Raw genomic sequence first — 20,815 nt, forward strand, 5'->3', positions numbered from 1 at the left:
CTACAGGAAAGAAAAGCCATATAGTTTTAAATCCATTTCACATACTGAAAAAACGACTGTTGTTTTGTCAAAGTAAGATGATATATTTTTCTTACAAATATATGTACGTACTGCGTGTTCAGATACTATAGAGATGGAGGCCATACAAGTACCTAGGATATTATTTCACTCTCCTGCCTAACTACATAAGGCTGTCGGTTATTTCAACAACATTTATTCTGGCCTTAATATAATAAAAGTTTAAAAAACTAAAGAGACATTTCAAGTGCTGTCTTATCAGCTTGGCAACCTTTAATAGTGGCCCATCTGATACCAAGCAGCCTTTCCCTCTATATTGATTCAAAACAATACTTTTTACACTTACCAGATTCTCTCTTTCAATCCTTTGCTGCTCCTTTTGCCTGTTGAGAGCACTATGGTACAACTTAGGTGGCAGGCCAGCAGGTTTCTTCAGAGTGGCACTTTTGCTCCTTGGCTTTGCAGATTGTCTGGACAATTCTTTTAACAGCCTTTGGTTTTCCTGATCAATTTGTCTTACTTCCTCATTTGTGAAAGAGTAATTTTTCCTTGACCCTGGAGTTGGCTGATCAATGACGAGTTGTTGCTGTTCCTTTTTCTCCAAATGTAGAAAAGCTTTAAAAACATAAAAGCAAAAACAAACATAGATGAAAGACACCACGTGCAAATAATTTTACATTACTATGATTTATTGATAGAGCTAGAAAAATAAGTCAGAATTTTTGAACATGTGGGCCTGTAGTTCAGCATTTAGACACCTAAATAAATGGCCTTATTTTCATTACTGTCAAGCACCATCAACATATTATTTTAATGGGAGCTGCCTGGTATCTCAGCAAATCATGCCACTTAGTTAGAAAATGTTAGCCATCATGTTTTCTCCCCCTCTCTGTTTTAAACTGAAGAAGAGTCACACTTAGGACCTGTGCCTGAAAGGTTTAAGCAGCTGCGACTCCCACTGACATGGGGCTGAGGTGTGCTGAGTACTTACCTCTCAGGTTCAGGCGTTAAAACGTTACCTCAATATTCAAAAGATCCATCAGTATGCAAATACATGCAGTATATGTTGTAGATACTTTAACAAGGTAGAGCAAAGAGCAAAGTAGACTCTTATGGACACAAATCAGCAGTGTGCAAAGCTGTTTCCTTTTGACTGTTATCAGCACAAGCAAGGCTCCAGGCAGCCAAGAACCTACTGCTCTGTACCTTTACATACATGCTCCTCCACTCCCTTGTCCAGTGATAAAGTATAGTCAGGGAAGACTTTAGCTAGAGGAACAACTATCTTCGCTATAGTTATTGTGGCACCAACAATCATCACAGAGGTCACAGTAATCACATATATGCATGTGTGTTTACTGTTAATAGCATACTACCAAAGCACTGAACACAGGTGATTGGTGGCACAGCAGTGCAGTATCATTTGTGATACTAACATAAGCCTCACAGAAGTTTTCTAGCAGTTGTAATACAGTTTCAGGAAGGCCAGGGCTAGAAACTGCCCCATGGCACCATCGATCAAGCTAAAATGAAGTTTTAGATGTTGACACAGTGTTTGCTCCCAACATGTACAAAGTTCTGTAAAATCTCAGTCCCAATTGTGCAATTGGGCTAGAATCACATTTTGGATACAGGAGCAGTTGCCTTTGTGAGGAATACAGGAACTAGAGAACACAGCACTGGAACAAGGAGACAAAATGTATTTCTGAAGATTACTATGAATTTGGTACAGGACTCCCAAACAGAAGAGTTTTAGAAAGGATCCTTGTTGGAGAGAGAGAAATAAGTAAATAAATGTATGGCCACTTTAAAACAAATAATGGAGAAAAGAGAAGAACCTGGCCTGGAAGTATTTAAATAGTCAATAAACAAAGAATTAAAATAGGGATATGGCAGCATAGAGCAAAGGGGAAGCTTGAAAAAACACACAATTTACACCTCAGAGTATTTCAATATGCCAAGGCAGATTTGGCATTTTTAAAATGGGCAATTTCTTGGATGGGAAATATTTGGTTCCAGGTGAAAAGGTAATTAGCATTAAAGGCCAAGCCTCTCAAAAGTGATTATTGGAGGTCTGGTTTTTGGTGCCATTCCACCAAAAGAGCATGATTTTCAGCAAATACTGAGCACCACCTTTGTAAAAAAAATCAGGCTTCTTTAAGGTATTTCAAGTTAGGTTCTCAAAAACTAAGACACTCAAAATCCCTAGTCACTTTTGGAAAACTTGGCATAAGAGCTAACACTCGCAATGAGCCAGAAAAGCTTTCATTCAAATCCAAACAGTTCCCATAGGAACAACTGAACTTGACCAAGCCAGAAGAACCTCTGATAAATGTAAGAACTGAACTTCAGCAACACTAACTGCAAGACAGGTCACATCAGGAAAGACAGTTTAGTCAACTTGTCAAGATGGTATGCAAAGTACCATGTAATATGTACTACAATGCAAAACTAGTGAAGAGCAAGTGTGCACATAACACATTAATAAGCTTTGAAAAACATCTTTGCAACTTAGTACTTCATTTATAAACAGAACTGAAGTACAATCATTTACCAAAGTCATTCAAAGATACAGATCTGGGATGTGACTCATCCAGATAAACCTACAGAAGACAAAAAGGAACAAACTAAGAATACCTAGGCTACATGATTCATGTGGAAAAATAAAATGGCAGTGCTCTTCCTTAACACAACAATATCAAATATATCCCTGTAGGAACATGTAGAGCAAAAGCTGCAGAACATGAAGGTACTTGGAAGAGAGACACTAGTCACTTGGAAAATAGTCTGTAAAAGAGATGTGTTACATATTGTGGATGACAAACGTACACAATTGCTAACTTTATTACTCCAAAGATGTTGAAGACAAATGATTTCACCTACTGCTCCTTATCCCCTACAGCCATACTTCTTTATGATTTCATAAGGTAGGCAAGGTCAGCACTTGGATGGGATCCAAGAGGGAAAACCAGGTTACTGTGAGAAAAAGTTTTCAACCAATTCCCAGAAGAAACTATTCAGCCCCTGAATACTTCTTACTGAAGATCCCACACACTTCTCACACTGGAAGGAAGTGTTATTACTGGTCTACTACTCAAATTTCACTTTGGTATTTTCAATTCCATTTCTTACCACACTGCTCCAATCATGTGGTACCTCCATCTCCTTGCCCAGAGATGAGTGATTACAGCTCTAGAGTTGCTGGATAGGGGGCGCCTCACTGCTGCTGCTGCTTTCTCTGCATTGTCTCTCACCACCACACGGTCTTCAGCCATGTTGCAGACTCCAGGTTCTGAGGCTCCACTGTCCAGCCCAACTATTAGCAATTTTAGCCATCAGTTATTTTCACTGGATAAGAGGGGAACTATGCCACAGCCGCTTCCTCTGCATCATTTCTCATTGCAACCCTGCTCGTCTCTGATCAGCCCATGAGGTTAGTCTCTATCACCCACTTGTTAAATTTTCAAAACAAATATCTTTGTGCTTTCTCTTATGCTGCCCCTCCTGCTTGGGAGGGGCTCCCTAAAAATATCTGCAAAGCTACCTCATTATCAATCTTTATAACTCTTCTCAAAACTCTCCTTTGCTGTGATGCCTATAAAAAAACCTGACAACAGTTAGGCCCTTGGTGCGCTGAGACCACGACCGTTCACGCCGACCAATACTGTTTCCTTGTACTCCCCTGTCTGTTTGTATCGTTTCTTTGTATTCCCCCACTTCTGTCTGTATCCATCTGTTGTCTCTTGTCTTATGTTTAGATTGTAAGCTCTTTGAGGCAAGGACCATCTTTTTTTACTCTGTTGTACACCACCTAGCACAGTGTGACCCTGGCCCATGACTAGAGCTCCTATTATGGTAAAACAAGTAATACCATAATTAAACACAGGATTCTTCACTTTATGTCCTAACTGGTATAGCAGAACACAGTAATGCTACACAACATTTGTCACAATTCACCCCAAGGATGGCTGTACTCCAATGGAGAGTAAAGCAATTCCTACATATATAGTTAATAAACTTCATCAAGCTCTTTGAGATCCTTAGAGATCAATATGCATAAGTCTCATTACTTCACTTATCTTCTGCCTTCACAGATCTCTTTACTACTCTGATAAATCCTTAAAAGCATAAGGAATGTAGTGGTGAAAAAAAAGTAATGAAGGTATGAGGACGCAAATACCAGTCTCAATCCACTTAGTACTGGTCTGCAAATGCTTTCAGGATTGCCTTAGGGGATCCAAAAAGCCTCTTGACCAACGGTTTACGTGGAAGTGGTATACACGAGCTGCATCACCCTATATTTATTTCAGAAGTCTTATGGAGGCAATAGTGTGCAACTTCTACAGCACAGAGCTAGACTGGCATCTTGCTAGGAACCCTGGGCCAACTAATACATATTTACATAAATTTACATGCATTGTACAAGTTTGATATCCTCCAATGGATTTATTCATCTAGGTTTCATTTACTGGTTCATTTTACAAACTATAAACCTGTTTCTTCCCTTTCAGTTTTATTCTCTTCTCTCTTTCCTTCTGTCATTTTCTCTTTTGTGCCTTTTTCCCCTCCTCTTCTCTCCCTGCTTCTTCAGCTTCCAGTTACTCCCTGCCTCTTTTCTTCCATTCCTTCCACTGTATCCTCCTTTCATCCTTCTCCATTTACATCATCAATGCCTTGGCCACCATCACTACCTCACCATTAACATGAGCTATTCCACTTGCAACCTGAAGAGAAGCTCTGCTCCACTCCCCCAGGCTATTGGATCTAGGTGGTCTCACTATTATTAATGCTGTAATATGGAGTTCAATTCTGTTACCAGCCTTTTGATGACTCTTAAGGATATTAGGTTGCTGACAGTAGTATAGCAGGTGCACAAACACTGGAAAGGAACAGCTAGTGACCCAGAAAGGGAAAAAGCTGTGGAATCTCACTAGGGAAAAGTTCTGCTATGAAGTGCTACTCAGTGTTACCTCTTAATGGCAGACTTTTGGGCTGCCAAAAACAAACCATTTTCCACACCTTGACATGTTGAGCCACACAAGGCCCATGAGTTTTGCACTAGGGTTCAGAGCTGGTAGTGTCTGTGCTACAATCAGACAAGATTTCCTCAAGGAAATCCCGTCTTAAAATCTTTCGCTACTCATCAGCCATCTTTTTTTCTGTGGAAGATATCATCACAAACTCATGGCTCTTAGTTGTCTATGACCAGTGTACATTTCTTCCCAGTACGGCTTATGGTGCGGCCTGCACAAAGAAACACAACTGGGTTAGAAATTTCACAGTTAGTTCTCCCATTCATAGTTGCTAAAGAACAGCCTGAGTCACTGTGACAGATTGAATGCACAATCTACTTAATTTATTGAGTAATAAAATAACTTCAGAGCTCTTTCCTAATGTAAATTTTGGAACCCACTAATACCATGATAAATGGCACTTACGCATCTCAACCCTTCACTGATTGAAGCCTCTACACAGAGAGCATCTTCTAACGGAGAGTGCCTTAGTTTCTTGAAATGGGTAAATAATCCCAGTCTTGTTTTAATATACAGTCCCTATGGAGCACAGTAAAGATTAAATATTTAGTCAAGGAAAAAATACATACGTTTCCTCATGAGAGCAAAACATTAGCAACCTTAGCACTACAAATTAAATGCTAGTCCCTACCCAACCAGATACAGCATAATCTCACTAAAAATCACACCTTACTAAACTACACTGAAAATCAATATGGGGAGGAACTATCTAATGAAGTACAGGAGCAGGGTTGATAAGGGTGACCCCAGCTGACCCATGGGAACATTGTGTTAGAAGCAACATATCACACTTCCCTTCCCCTCTCCTGGTACCCTGTTCTGCTCTGTACACGCTCCCTGAAGGTCTGGTACTGGCCAGACAGGATACTGTGCTTACCCAGTATGGCAGTTCTTATGATTGTGTTTATTCAACCAGTTATACAGCTGGTTGAATAAATTTATCTGAATATTTAATAAGATATTTGTAGCTAACATTTAACCAGATAAGATTTCAAGTTATTACAAGTTTGTGATATGCCCCTCTCACTACTCCTTTCCTTAACTTCATTCTTTGGATAGTTAGAATGACTATCCACTATTTTATACTATACAGATTGGTGCAGTAAAGTCTGATCTAGGGCTCAGATCCTTAACACCAATCAAATGGGTGAACCCCTACTTCAAATGGCATTTTGCAAGGCATAAGGGTTCAGTTGCACTAACTCCATTGCAAGATCAGGGCCTAGGTTATGACCAGAGTAATGTCCTCTGTTATATGACTACCAACAGGCAGAAACATGAAAACCAAGGCTTTGTTCCTTGGGGGTGGAGAGGAAGGAGAAAATATGAAGGGGGGGCGGGGAGAAACATTATAGGTGAGATGACGGACTGGCAAGGAGAACTCTGTGGTTGTCAAGGGAGATTTTGACAGAAAAACGAAGGGGTGTTGAATATTATAGGTTTTTTTATGGTGCTCATAAACATTACATTTAGTTATCCTTACAATAGTTCTGTGGAGTAGTGAACCAAAAAACACAAATTAAATTTTCTGATCAAGGTCATACAGGAAGTCTGTAGCAGACCCAAATATAGAAACCAGATCTCCTGAATCCCAGTACAGGGCCTTAACCACAAGAATACCCCGCTCTCCATGGGAAGGAGCTGATTGGAAAGGGTGCAAGAAAAGGGAATGCTGAAAAATAAATTACTAATGGTAGAGTGAAAGTGAAAAGGGGATTTAAGGGAATGGATTTAATTTAAAGATAACACTGAAGGTTCATTGAGCGGCTGACATGAATGAGATCATTTTCTCCATAACATGATCCACAGGAAGATTTTTGATAGGCCTGTTACTAATTAACAAAAAGTGAGCCTATCAAAAAGACATTTAGGTACCACAAGTGGCCAGTCAGCATGGCCTCAAAATGTCAAACTCTCTTCCAATCCCCTGCCAATTAACCAAAAGTTAGGTTAAACAAATTTGCCTTGCATCATGCCCCAAAGGTCATCAAATTCTGGCTTTGGTGGACTGTAAACAGGCGTTCCAGAGATAGTATCCCCTTCCATACACTTCCCTCTTCTAGAAACTGACAGGGCTTATCCACAAACAGAAATTGTGCCAGTTTAACTAAAGGTGCAATGTTGTATTAATTTAGTTAAATCACTGCAACTTTATTTGTAGATCAGGCCTTACAAAATAATACTAGTGCTCAGACATGGGAAACAGAGCTCCTTAGGCCTACTCACCTGATTTCTTAATCTGAATAACTAATGATTGCTTTGAGACCTTTTCTAGACTGAAATGTATTTATGTAAGATGTGTAAAGGTTAAGGTGGTCTGAAAATATTTTTCAATTTCTGAAATTTTGATATACACAGTTTAGTTTCTGATTAACAAATAGCAGTACTTGCACGTATAGAGTCATGCAGAGTACATTTCTAATTTCCTCTTACAGGTGAAACACTGAAAGAGATGTTTTGGTAATAAGTGCCTTCAATGGTTTCCATGAAGAGAAGGCTGACTTTTAAACCTAGAAGCACAGATAATGATAGCAATAAACAATTCAGCAATTCTTAAACATTCAGACGATCTAGCAGAATAAAAATCCAACCTCAAATAAAATATAGGAGATAATTATTGAGCTTAGCAAGTTAGAGTAGGGTGGTAGAGTTGATTTAGCTGTCTTACGTGATTTAAATTGCCGCCTCAGCACAAGTAAGTATCTCTACACCAGTCTCTCCAGTCCAAGTAGGGAATTACGTTGCATCAATGCTTGTACCAACACTTGTACTTCAGGACTTGACAGGTATTCTATTTTACTCTGTTCCATTGTCACATGTATAATACAAATTAAAGGATATACAAAGATTAAATACATATCCTACATAAACATTTGATCCTATCAGTCTAAATCCATACTTCTTGTAATAAATCAAACAAAAATATTTTCTAGACAATTGATTTTATATGGATTGCATCAATGAGAAAAAGGAAATGTGTTTGAATGATAAACCTTGCATGATTAAACACCTTCAGAAACAAAGCTGATGTTTATTCATTTATCTTACAAGGAAGACAATAAAAACCCTTCAGACATCAGAAAATATGCATCTTTCCATAGATTTTTAGGGAAGTCTACATTTCTCTTTTAAAATTTAAGAAGAGATCCTAAAGTTTCTAGCTTTTCAAAATATTCATAATGTAACCTGATGAATGCCCTTTTACCTCCAAGCCTGCACAAACCTGATCTGATGAAGCTAGTGATTTTTAAATCTAAGAGTATAATTTTTTTTTTAAGTGGTCTGTTTTAATTTGGATGTAGGAATGCTACTCTTGCTTAACAGACTCAAACCACTATCATCCAGCAAATGCACTTGCTCAGCATGGCGGGGAACATCTATCATATACATGAATGGAGAAGCCCTAGGAATAGGGCTTGAACCTTTGATTATGCAAAGATAAATTCTGTTTTCTGGAGAAGAGACCACAGCAAAGGGTAAACACAGTTGCAATGTGTTAGGCTGAATGTAGTCAAGTTTGCACCACCTTACAGTTTTCCATACTAGTTTGTTTGAAACCAATGGGCTGTTTAGTTACATAGTAATGATACCAAGCTCAGATAATGTTTTATGAGTAATGTACATATAATCCCCATTTTACTGATGAAGTATCTGAGGCAGAGGAGAAATTAAATGACTTGCCAAAGGACATGTAGCAGATCAGTGGCAGCGCCAAGGATAGAGTCCAGGTCTCCCAACTGTCAATTCAATACCCTATTCACTGCATCATTCTGTGTCCCATACTAAGTTAATAGAGAATACACAAGAAGGAATTTATTGATTAATCCTCACAGCAACCCAGTTGGTATCAACCTGGTTTAACAAATGAGGTAATAGATGAGGAAACAAAGGGTCAAATTCTGTAATGTTTACCTCATTACTATTTCATTCATTCATTCATTCATTCGACTTCAGTGGAGATACACCTGGCATAAGTCAGCACAAACTTTGGCCTATAGAGGATCAAGTGACTTGCCTAAGGCCATAGAGCAAGTCAATAGTATAGTGGAGGTTAGAACTCTGGAGTTCCTAGCTCCCACTCCTGTGCTCAATTCATCTCTTATCTGTGGAATCTTAGTGCCTTTCAGTGACAACCAACACTAGATATAAGTAGGGTCCAGAAAACTAACACAAGAAAACCCCCCCAAATTCCAGAGCTAGTTGGGGCATGGAGAGTAGATATGGAAATCCTTTTTCAGACAATGCTGAAAGTATTCTTGCCTATCAATTTTGTCAACAGTATATTTTATTATTTCCTATTTGATAAATTTGTTTACAGATTACGCAGACTACAACAGAAAAGATAATGCATCTCACACATTTATGGTTTCAAATTTTAAAATTATAGTGTTATATTTTAGATCTTATTCTAATTTTCTATAAAGTATTTAAGATTAGAGTCTGATACATGAGCAAAACAGAAGTAAAGTCCATGTATGAAACTCTTATATAGGAAAACTATATGTACTATGCACTATGTAACGTGGAATAACAGAGACTTGGTGGGATAACTCACATGACTGGAGTACTGTCACGGATGGATATAAACTGTTCAGGAAGGACAGGCAGGGCAGAAAAGGTGGGGGAGTTGCATTGTATGTAAGAGAGGAGTATGACTGCTCAGAGCTCCGGTATGAAACTGCAGAAAAACCTGAGAGTCTCTGGATAAAGTTGAGAAGTGTGAGCAACAAGGGTGATGTCGTGGTCGGAGTCTGCTATAGACCACCAGACCAGGGGCATGAGGTGGACGAGGCGTTCTTCCAGCAACTAACAGAAGTTGCTAGATCGCAGGCCCTGGTTCTCATGGGAGACTTTAATCACCCTGATATCTGCTGGGAGAGCAATACAGCGGTGCACAGACAATCCAGGAAGTTTTTGGAAAGTGTAGGGGACAATTTCCTGGTGCAAGTGCTGGAGGAACCAACTAGGGGCAGAGCTTTTCTTGACCTGCTGCTCACAAACAGGGAAGAATTAGTAGGGGAAGCAAAAGTGGATGGGAACCTGGGAGGCAGTGACCATGAGATGGTCGAGTTCAGGATCCTGACACAAGGAAGAAAGGAGAGCAGCAGAATACAGACCCTGGACTTCAGAAAAGCAGACTTTGACTCCCTCAGGGAACAGATGGGCAAGATCCCCTGGGAGAATAACATGAAGGGCAAAGGGGTCCAGGAGAGCTGGCTGTATTTTAAAGAATCTTTATTGTGGTTGCAGGAACAAACAATCCCTGTAGAAAGAATAGTAAATATGGCAGGCGACCAGCTTGGCTTAACAGTGAAATCCTTGCTGACCTTAAACGCAAAAAAGAAGCTTACAAGAAGTGGAAGATTGGACAAATGACCAGGGAGGAGTATAAAAATATCGCTCAGGCATGCAAGAGTGAAATCAGGAAGGCCAAATCGCACTTGGAGTTGCAGCTAGCAAGAGATGTTAAGAGTAACAAGAAGGGTTTCTTCAGGTATGTTAGCAACAAGAAGAAAGTCAAGGAAAGTGTGGGCCCCTTACTGAATGAGGGAGGCAACCTAGTGACAGAGGATGTGGAAAAAGCTAATGTACTCAATGCTTTTTTTGCCTCTGTCTTCACAAACAAGGTCAGCTCCCAGACTGCTGGACTGGGCAGCACAGTATGGGGAGGAGGTGACCAGCCCTCCGTGGAGAAAGAAGTGGTTTGGGACTATTTAGAAAAACTGGATGAGCACAAATCCATGGGGCCGGATGCGCTGCATCCGAGGGTGCTAAAGGAGTTGGCGGATGTGATTGCGGAGCCATTGGCCATCATCTTTGAAAACTCATGGCGTTTGGGGGAGGTCCCGGATAACTGGAAAAAGGCTAATGTAGTGCCCATCTTTAAAAAAGGGAAGGAGGAGGATCCGGGGAACTACAGGCCAGTCAGCCTCACCTCAGTCCCTGGAAAAATCATGGAGCAGGTCCTCAAGGAATCAATTATGAAACACTTAGAGGAGAGGAAAGTGATCAGGAACAGTCAGCATGGATTCACCAAGGGGAAGTCGTGCCTGACTAACCTAATTGCCTTCTATGAGGAGATAACTGGCTCTGTGGATGAGGGGAAAGCAGTGGATGTGTTATTCCTTGACTTTAGCAAAGCTTTTGATACGGTCTCCCACAGTATTCTTGCCGCCAAGTTAAAGAAGTATGGGCTGGATGAATGGACTGTAAGGTGGACAGAAAGCTGGCTAGATCGTCAGGCTCAACGGGTAGTGATCAATGGCTCCATGTCTAGTTGGCAGTCGGTTTCAAGCGGAGTGCCCCAAGGGTCGGTCCTGGGGCCGGTTTTGTTTAATATCTTTATTAATGATCTGGAGGATGGTGTGTACTGCACTCTCAGCAAGTTTGCAGATGACACTAAACTGGGAGGCGTGGTAGATACACTAGAGGGTAGGGATTGGATACAGAGGGACCTAGACAAATTGGAGGATTGGGCCAAAAGAAACCTGATGAGGTTCAACAAGGACAAGTGCAGAGTCCTGCACTTAGGACGGAAGAATCCTATGCACTGCTACAGACTAGGGACCGAATGGCTAGGTAGCAGTTCTGCAGAAAAGGACCTAGGGGTCACAGTGGACGAGAAGCTGGATATGAGTCAACAGTGTGCTCTTGTTGCCAAGAAGGCTAATGGCATTTTGGGCTGTATAAGTAGGGGCATTGCCAGCAGATCGAGGGACGTGATCGTTCCCCTTTATGCGACATTGGTGAAGCCTCATCTGGAGTACTGTGTCCAGTTTTGGGTCCCACACTACAAGAAGGATGTGGAAATATTGGAAAGAGTCCAGCGGAGAGCAACAAAAATGATTAGGGGTCTGGAGCACATGACTTATGAGGAGAGGCTGAGGGAACTGGGATTGTTTAGTCTCCAGAAGAGAAGAATGAGGGGGGATTTGATAGCTGCTTTCAACTACCTGAGGGGGGGTTCCAAAGAGGATGGAGCTCGGCTGTTCTCAGTGGTGGCAGATGACAGAACAAGGAGCAATGGTCTCAAGTTGCAGTGGGGGAGGTCTAGGTTGGATATTAGGAAACACTATTTCACTAGGAGGGTGGTGAAGCACTGGAATGCTTTACCTAGGGAGGTGGTGGAATCTCCTTCCTTGGAGGTTTTTAAGGCCCGGCTTGACAAAGCCCTGGCTGGGATGATTTAGTTGGGAATTGGTCCTGCTTTGAGCAGGGGGTTGGACTAGATGACCTCCTGAGGTCCCTTCCAACCCTGATATTCTATGATTCTATGAACGTTGGAGCGGCGTAACGCTGTTTGTGGAATCACAAGCTCTGTCACAGTGAATACAGCTTCCCCATAGAAAGTGGAGAAAATGACATACAGAAATTTACTAAGCTAAGTATTGATATCAAATTAGCGCCAAAAGGCCTCATTCCGGATTGGGTCCTTCTTGGGCTGGCCACTGTGCAAACAGACGTTGAGAGTTCCTGCCACAGAGATCACAATCTCTAAATTTGGCCCAAACAATCAAAGCCCCATTTTATATCAACATGTAGATGAAGACCACTTGTTCAAACTCCCATATTTCCCCTCCCACCTAGGTTATAGGTTTATTTTTTAAAATTGTATTTAAAAATTTTCTGAAATATGATCAATTTGCTCTCTTACCTGTTCTCCTTCAGTAGCGAATGGTCTGGGATCTTCCTCATACTGATGTATTTAAAATCTCATACAGTATGGACATGATCTGTCCAGCACTGAAATGCTAATGGTAACTCTTACACTCAGCATGTCATAATGGATAATCCGCATAATGACATCAGTTCTACTTCATAATGGAATGCCATAAGTAATCTCAAATGTGAGCTGAATTTTTTTTTAAAAGTATGAACCACATCATATCACACCACACTATTTAGCATTTATATAGAGAGGTGTTGCCAAGTGAAAGTGCACTTGGACTCACTGGAGGGCAGAAGGAGAGTCAAGAAAGGGGCAAAGACTGCCCGAAAAAGTCTTTTGACAAGGTTGGAGTCCTATGCCTCCTTCCACTCCCTGCCATATATAACTTGAGAAAGTGGGTGAGTCTTGAAATTTTACCCAGTTTATCCTTGAAGACATCAAGAAAATATTTGTTTTTCTTATCAGAATTAATAATCCTGATTTTAGACAGACACAGCCCTTAGTTTTTATATTTATTTTACTCATTTCTATACTACACCTCTACCTCAATATAACGCTGTCCTCGGGAGCCAAAAAATCTTACCGCGTTATATTGAACTTGCTTTGATCCACCGGAGTGCGCAGCCCCGACCCCCTGGAGCACTGCTTTACCGCGCTATATCCGAATTCGTGTTATATCGGGTCGCGTTATATCGGGGTAGAGGTGTACCTGCTGCAATGGTTACAGAGATTAACACACAAATCAGATGGGCTATCTAGAAAGAATACAAAAACAAACACTAAACCATACAAACAAGCCTCACATAAGATCACTAGACTCTAAAGGCACAGGGTTCTCAAATGAGACAGCCCAGCAGCTAATCACATAATGTTCACACTTCTAAAAATTAGCTAGAAGATCTTTGCTGACATAGAAATTGGGCACTGTCTCACATAACTGGATTCCAGATCATTCAGGACTAAAGATCAATGACAGAATCTTGAATATAACCTGGAAACTAATACGAAATCAATGCAGATATTAAGCATGGATTTTGAATTCACACCGGCCAGCACCACTCAGGAGGTGGACAAATGCATTCTCCAAACTACAAACTGAAGGTAAGGAGTAGAAACTTAAAGGCAAATTTTATCCTTAGTTGTAACACCGAAATTTTTATTTTAAAAGACTGGTTAAGATCTCTAATCAATCTTGGGGATTGTAAGAACATGAGTCTATTTTAAATTCCATGAGAGGAGCTAGAGGGGGACCAGAATTATTTCTTCTAATGTCTCAGATTTAGTAGTATTCTCAGTCTGAGAACAAAGTGATGAACTCTAGTTCGAGCTTGGTTTCCTATTTAAGGTTACAAATTGTTTTGAGGAAAAATATATGTAGCAAGGATTCTTTAACTCTATTAAGAGCAGCATTGTCGGTTGAATGAAGCAAGGCCCCACACTCAACTTCATGGCACCTCTATTTGTCTTTAAAGGAATAACTTTGGAACACCACATCCAAGCAATTCCAGAATTTCAGGGAATATTCCAGGCATCATGAAAGAGTTTGATTGAGAGGAAGGTCAGGACCCCCAACTGCCTGGTGCTGTCAGTAGAGGAATTTCTCTGACACCCCCTACTACTGCTTAAACATAGCAAATTGAGCTGCTGTCTCTGGTGTGTGGGGAGATTGTCTTCTAGCCTGGAGTCTAACAGAAACAAGAGAGTCTTAGAAGGAGGGAAGGGGATGGGGGGAGACTGGAGAAGAGCACAAGCATCAGGGACCACAGGGATGTGGCAGTTGTGGTGAGGGAAGCCGTTATAGCCAAGTTAAAGAAGAAACTTCCTGTTCCATCTGAAATGGAAACTATTGTTAGGCTAGTCTGCACCGGGTGCTTTGGACTGCTAATGTACAGAAGCCTGGGTCTACTGAATTTGTTCATAGACTACTCCATTGGAGATGAGAGATAGATTGTCTGGGTTGGTCTTTTTACAACTGCCAGTAAAATACCAAGATACCTTGCTATCATGAGATCTAATCCTTGCTAAAGCATCTAGAATGAAAAATGCCCATCACACCCTTCTGTTGAAGAAGATAGACCTTTCTAAGGGAAGTCTGGGACATGAAAAACAATTGAATTAAAGTCTAATTTATATTTGGGAGTGAGATGAAGCAGGAATGAACAACAGGACAAACTCCAAAAGAAAAGATTATGCACTAATACACAAAGGTTAAGGCTACACATATCAGAATATATACAATAAAAACTCTGACTGATGGGGTTTTAAACAGGCTACTTCACCTTGAATGGAACCTTGAAATATGTGTTATCTACGCATGTTAAACAATCTGTTTCACCTTGTATTTAGCTGTGACACTGATTAAGTTTCCCAGACGTGAAGAAGAGCTTGTGTAAGTTCAAAACTTGTCTCTCTCACCAATAGAAGTTGGTCCAATAAAAGATGAGGTGGGTGAGGTAATATGTCATTAACAATTTAAACATTTGGGAAATGTATGTTGCTTGGACAACACTTCTACCCAATTTCAAGTAAAATCTTGGTTTACTGTAATCCTAATATTGCTGTGGCTTCCACTTATTTAGATCAATTCCATTCCTATCACTTGACAAGTAGCTGACCTTGTTATCCATATGACCACTAGAGGCCGTATCACAGCTTGCCTTGCCATAGGCAGTGCTTTCATCAGCAATAGGACTATAGCAGTGGTCTCCAAACTTTTTTGATCGCGCACTCCATCAGTAAAAAATTTTTTTGAGCACGCACCCCCTGCCGCGCCGCAGGGCCGGCTCTACCATTTTTGCCGCCCCAAGCAAGCAAGCAAGCAAAAAGAAAAAAAAAAAAAAGAAAAAAAAGGCGTCCGAACTGCAGAAGCCCCCACTTTGGAGACCACTGGACTATAGTGCTGGAATAAAGTTACTTACAGGGTATGTCTACACTGCAATTAAAAACCCATGGCCGGCCTGTACCAGCTGGCTCAGGCTCATGGGTCTCAGGCTAAGGGGCTGTTTAATTGCAGTGTAGATGTGCAAGCTCAGGCTATAGCATGAGCTCTGGGACCCTCCCATCCCACAGGATACTGGAGCCCGAACATCTACAAAGCAATCAAATGGCACCTTAGCCTGAGCCCCAGGAGCATGAGTCAGCTGGCATGGGCCAGCAGCAGGTTTTTAATTGCAGAGCAGACATACCCTTAGATGTTCACCTGTTGTGAACATCCATCGTTCTGAAGTTCTCTCTCATTCATAATTCTGGCCTCTTATTAAATAACTTTAAAAAAAAAAAACAGTCATAGAACTGCCCAGTAGTACCTGCCTTAAAAAAGTTCAAAAGCAATTGAAATAACAGGGAGAAAATTGTATTTTCAGTACAAATTATTTTGTTCTGATTTAATTCCAAGTGGAAGAACTTAAATATTTAACTACTTACACATTGAAAATTATGTTCCTATAGCAAAAAACATTACAGATTTGAGACACTCGAAAGATTTATTTTACTAGATAAATGTGCTTTAAATTAAAAATTATGAATATTTTTCCAAACTATAATAGTATGGAATGGTTTGCCTGTTTTATATAAGCACGTACTAAGGGCACATAGCATGAGGAAAAATGTACAGTAACTCCTCGCTTAACGTTGTAGTTATGTTCCTGAAAAATGCGACTTTAAGCGAAACCAATTTCCCCATAAGAATTAATGTAAATGCAGGGGGGGGGGGGGGGGGTTAGGTTCCAGGGAAATTTTTTTCGCCAGACAAAAGACATTATATACATATACAATATAAGTTTTAAATAATTTTAAACAAACTATGTAATAATGTACTCACCAATGATGATTGTGAAGCTTAGTTGAGGCAGGGCGTAGTGGGGTCGGGGCACGGAGGCTTGCCCCACTCCGCCCATCCGCTCCCCAGCTGGAATGCTGGGTGGGCAGAATGGGGCAAGCTCCCATTCCCTGACCCCACTCCCTGGCTGGAATGCCGGGCGGGCGGAGGGAGCAGGACAAGCCCCCACACCACAACCCTGCTCTCTGGCAAGAGTGCTGGGTGGGTGGGTGGAGCAGGGCAAGCCAAACAACCTTATAATGGAACGTTGCGCGACTTTAAAAAGAGTATAATAGATCAGCAACCTAATAACAAAACGACTTTAAGTGAGGAGTTACTGTATGCTAAAAATCCTTGTCAGCTGCTATAAATTTGTGCCGATATACATATTGTTCTATATGCTCAAACTGAAACAGAGTCATTTTAAATCATAAAAGTTATTTTACACTTTACACCCTCCCCCACCCCCCATTACAGGATGTACATGCCACGCCACTCTCTTCACTTACCATCCAATACAGCTGTTTGTTTCAACACAAAGTTTACTCTTTTAACGTCATGTTCTTATTATAGTTTTCTCCCATCTTTTCTCCTTTAGTACTATAACATGCCATTCTATCTTCATTTTCTCCCCATATCAAAAAAAAAGAGACTTTCATGTTACCACTTAGCTCAGTTCTGCAAGGTACACTGTTGAATGCCTCCAGCAAGAGGCAGATCACCCACAACTACAGTATGAGCTGGGGGTACATTCACCTCAGGAAACTGTACTCATGTAATTGTTACATACATTTACACCCAGGTATACTTGTTTCCAATATTATAGCATCATCCTTTTTATGTTTCATTAGTAAGGTTTAATAAAATTGTATTAAAAGCATCTCTGATAGTCACACAGTGCTCACATTATGCTCATAATAAAGCAATTCTTATGGTTAAACATGTGTTGTACATTTCTGTTCTCTCAGAAAAATTATTTTCCCCGCACTCATTTTGTGCATACTGAAAAAGCTGAAAGTGTAAAAATAATTATGGAATAAAAGTGTCTGTACTCCCACAGTAGCCACTTTCCAAAGGTCAATATCTTATCTGCTTTAATTTTTGAAGTACCCAAAGTAATCACAGCATCTTATGCTTGCCAGTTTAATTGTTCTAGACTGAAGTCATTTGGAAATTATATAAGTGTTAATCAGCATCATTAATTGGTAAATATACCTAAATTCCACTTCTCGCCTCCTGACTTGTATTACTTAAAGATGGCCATGAGTAATTGCTTTTCAGTTTTGTGGAAACAAACTTGCTCCTTATATTCATATCCTTGGAAAATATTTTTATTAAATTATAGTTCCTATTGTTTTATGCATGTGACAAAGTTTGGGCACCAAACAAAAAAATTCCAAGGTCCCCTTCCCCACAAAAAAAATCCAGTTTGATTTGAACTGAAACAAGCTTTTTTTGTTGTTGAATTGAAAAACAAAAACCAAACAAAATTGTTTCAAAAATTGACCAAAATGTTTTGTCAACCTGAAATTATTTATTTTATTTTTTTTATTTTGAATTTTCCATTTGATTCAGCTGTTCCAGGTGCATTTTACCTTTAAAAAAAAAAATTGGCCAAATTTGAAATAAAAAACACCATTTCAAATCAAAAAGCCTCAATGAAATGTTTCAACTGCTTAAAAAAAAAACAAAAAAAGTTTCAGCTGAAATTATTTGCCCAATTTGATGCCCCTTTTGACAAAAAAAAAAACTAATGTTAAAAACATTTCACCCAGCTCTACCCAAAAGTTTAGTTCCCTACCAATACTATGTACTAACATGATGCTTTGCTGAGTGCATGAAGTCACCATTAAGCAGAGCTGCTAGAGCATAGGGAATAACAGATAAGGGTTAGGGAAAGCTTTCTTTTCTTGCCCACAGTGCAGCTTCCAAACAGCTAAAAATTTGGTCCATTACACCGTGAGAATAAAGACAGAAGGAATCATTAAGAAAGAAGGTGCACAACTCCTAGTTTATATGTGCTCATTGCCTGATCATCTGATGCTCCCATCCCACTGAGGAATTTTGGGGATAGGACAGCAAATGGGACACCGGGCTCCTTCTCACCAACATTAAAAGACATTTCATAAAGTTACTGGGAAGGAGAAGCTACAGTCTAAATGAAAACCTCTCAAAGACTATTTGACTGTTCATTTTTTTATTAAAATATTTTCATCATTCAATATTTAGAAGGAATTTTAAGTTCATTTGATTTGTTTATTTATCATAAGGGCACCAGAAGTTAAAATGTATTTGTAAAATGTTTGCTATTTATAGCTGTGTTTAATTCTGAGTTGCATTTTAAAGTTGAGAATGTCCATAATTTGATAGATTTCCCATATTAAAAGTTTGGCGTTTTTAAAGAAAATTGTTAGTTATTAAATGGATCATGATTTGACAAATCAAAGTATGATGTCAGTGGATTTGTGAAAATATCAATCCTATTTGGGGATTCATCACATGGCTACTTATCCCTTTACCCATAAGAGTTTATTAAAGGAGCACTTCCATTAGTCTACTGATGTACCAGCGTGCTATTACATAAACAAACAAAACCACAAGGCAGCTTTAAAACTGATACAACTTGGTCTGAAGCCAATTTTAAAAGAAAAAGCAGCACACACAATGACCCCTAATTTCCATTCGTGCTCAATGCCATAGCTCCTCTCAACACAGAAAAGGTCACACTTTGTAAATAAGTTTGTAAAAATTTTGTTTAAAAATCACCTTTCAAAAGCTGATTCAGGTCCACAGCATCATGCAAGACCTTTTGATTATGTCTGCGATCAAACTCAGCATCTAGTGAGAAAGATACAGATGTAAGACTGGGTCTCAATTTTCCATTTTCTAGTCTGCTAGGCTTTACAAATTTTGTATCGTACTTCAATTCCTCAAAATTACCCTGTAATTCTTGGCTCACATTTTCTTGTCTTTTTACTTTCAGTTTCTTATCATTTGATGCTGCAAGTTCAAAAGATTGGATAGGACTGATGTCTGGTGTTGATAGAGGTGTTACATCAGTCACTGTATCTTCAGACTCCTCTGTGTATTCACCAAGCTTTGGTTTTACTTCCACTGACTTTATTCCTGGCCTGAATTTTTGTCTTGGAGATAGAAGAGCCAAGTTACATATACTTCTCTTTGAGGAAGAGTGTGATGAATCTGATATGCAGCTATCAGAATCCATATCTGAACCATCTGTATCCGAACTTGAGGAGGAAGAAGAGGATGAGGATGAGCTAATATTGGTATACTTTTTGTTAACTTTCTTTATGCTACTGGATTGCTTAGCTGATTTAGGTCTAACCCTTTGTTTTCTGCCATCATCACTACTGTCTTCTTCATCTGTATAATAATCCTCCTCACCTTCTCTAACTATTTTGGGGATCCCAGCTGGAATGTTTACACGTATTCTTCTACTTAGCGCAGAATTTCTACCTGATGTACTTGCATTTTCTGAACTTAAAGAAACTGACTGTGATGAAGCATTCCCACTATGGTCAGTGCCACCATTTATGGAATGATCCTTTGGTGACTCTCTCTTTTTCTCTTCACTTTCCTCCTCAGCACTGTGTTCTTGCCTCAGTTTTGTTTCCGATTCTGAGTCTGATTTGGCGATGTGTGTATCTCCTTTTTCTATGAGCTCACTATGTTCTTCGCCATTGGCTACAACAGGGTTTTCTTCTTTCTTTGGCTCTTCCTCAAAATCACTATCAAAGAAAGAGTGGTCCACTTCACCCTCTGACACATCTTCATACCGGTCCATCTCAAAAGTTATTGTATAAATTCCAACTCCTGGTCCTGCAGGTGTGAAAAAGGGTTTTCAAAATATTAACAAAAAGCAGTATACCCTCAGTATAATTCTAGGTTATATTATTAATGATATACTTCTATGATATAATTAAATATGTTATGGACCAGGTAAGTTAAATATTTATTTATAATTATATATGGGCCAGATAATATGGTAAGAGGCTGCAGACTTAAGAGAAACAAGCTCAAAGAAAGGAGAAGCGGTAGATAGTTGGAACTAGGACAGTGGGGGGGGGGGGGCAAACCTTGTGAAGTTCATAAATTGGGGCAAAGCTGGGGAGGAAGGGACACTGTACTGCTTTTGGACTCTACAAGGCAGTTTAATGAGGAGGAGACCGGGGGGAAACAATCAACCCTGCATAGCTCTTAAGCTGTGCAAGGCAACAGAACCACAGATCTTTAAGAAAGGGGAGCAGAGACCTAAAC

General features: G+C 39.9%; 1 protein-coding gene across 1 annotated transcript in view; it reads right to left on the reverse strand.

The window, feature by feature from the left end:
* CFAP97 (cilia and flagella associated protein 97) overlaps positions 1-20,360 on the reverse strand; it is a 35,441-nt gene extending 15,081 nt beyond the window's left edge. The window contains exons 1-3 of the mRNA XM_065405593.1: positions 19,478-20,360; positions 19,304-19,375; positions 365-633 (exon numbers count right to left, since the gene is read on the reverse strand). Of these exons, the coding sequence (XP_065261665.1) occupies positions 365-633; positions 19,304-19,375; positions 19,478-20,342 (1,206 nt within the window). The 5' untranslated portion in view covers positions 20,343-20,360. The remainder of the gene's footprint in view (positions 1-364; positions 634-19,303; positions 19,376-19,477) is intronic.
* Positions 20,361-20,815: the final 455 nt, after the last annotated feature.

The sequence above is a fragment of the Emys orbicularis genome, chromosome 5 (assembly GCF_028017835.1).
Source record: "Emys orbicularis isolate rEmyOrb1 chromosome 5, rEmyOrb1.hap1, whole genome shotgun sequence".
Taxonomy (NCBI): Eukaryota; Metazoa; Chordata; order Testudines; family Emydidae; genus Emys; species Emys orbicularis.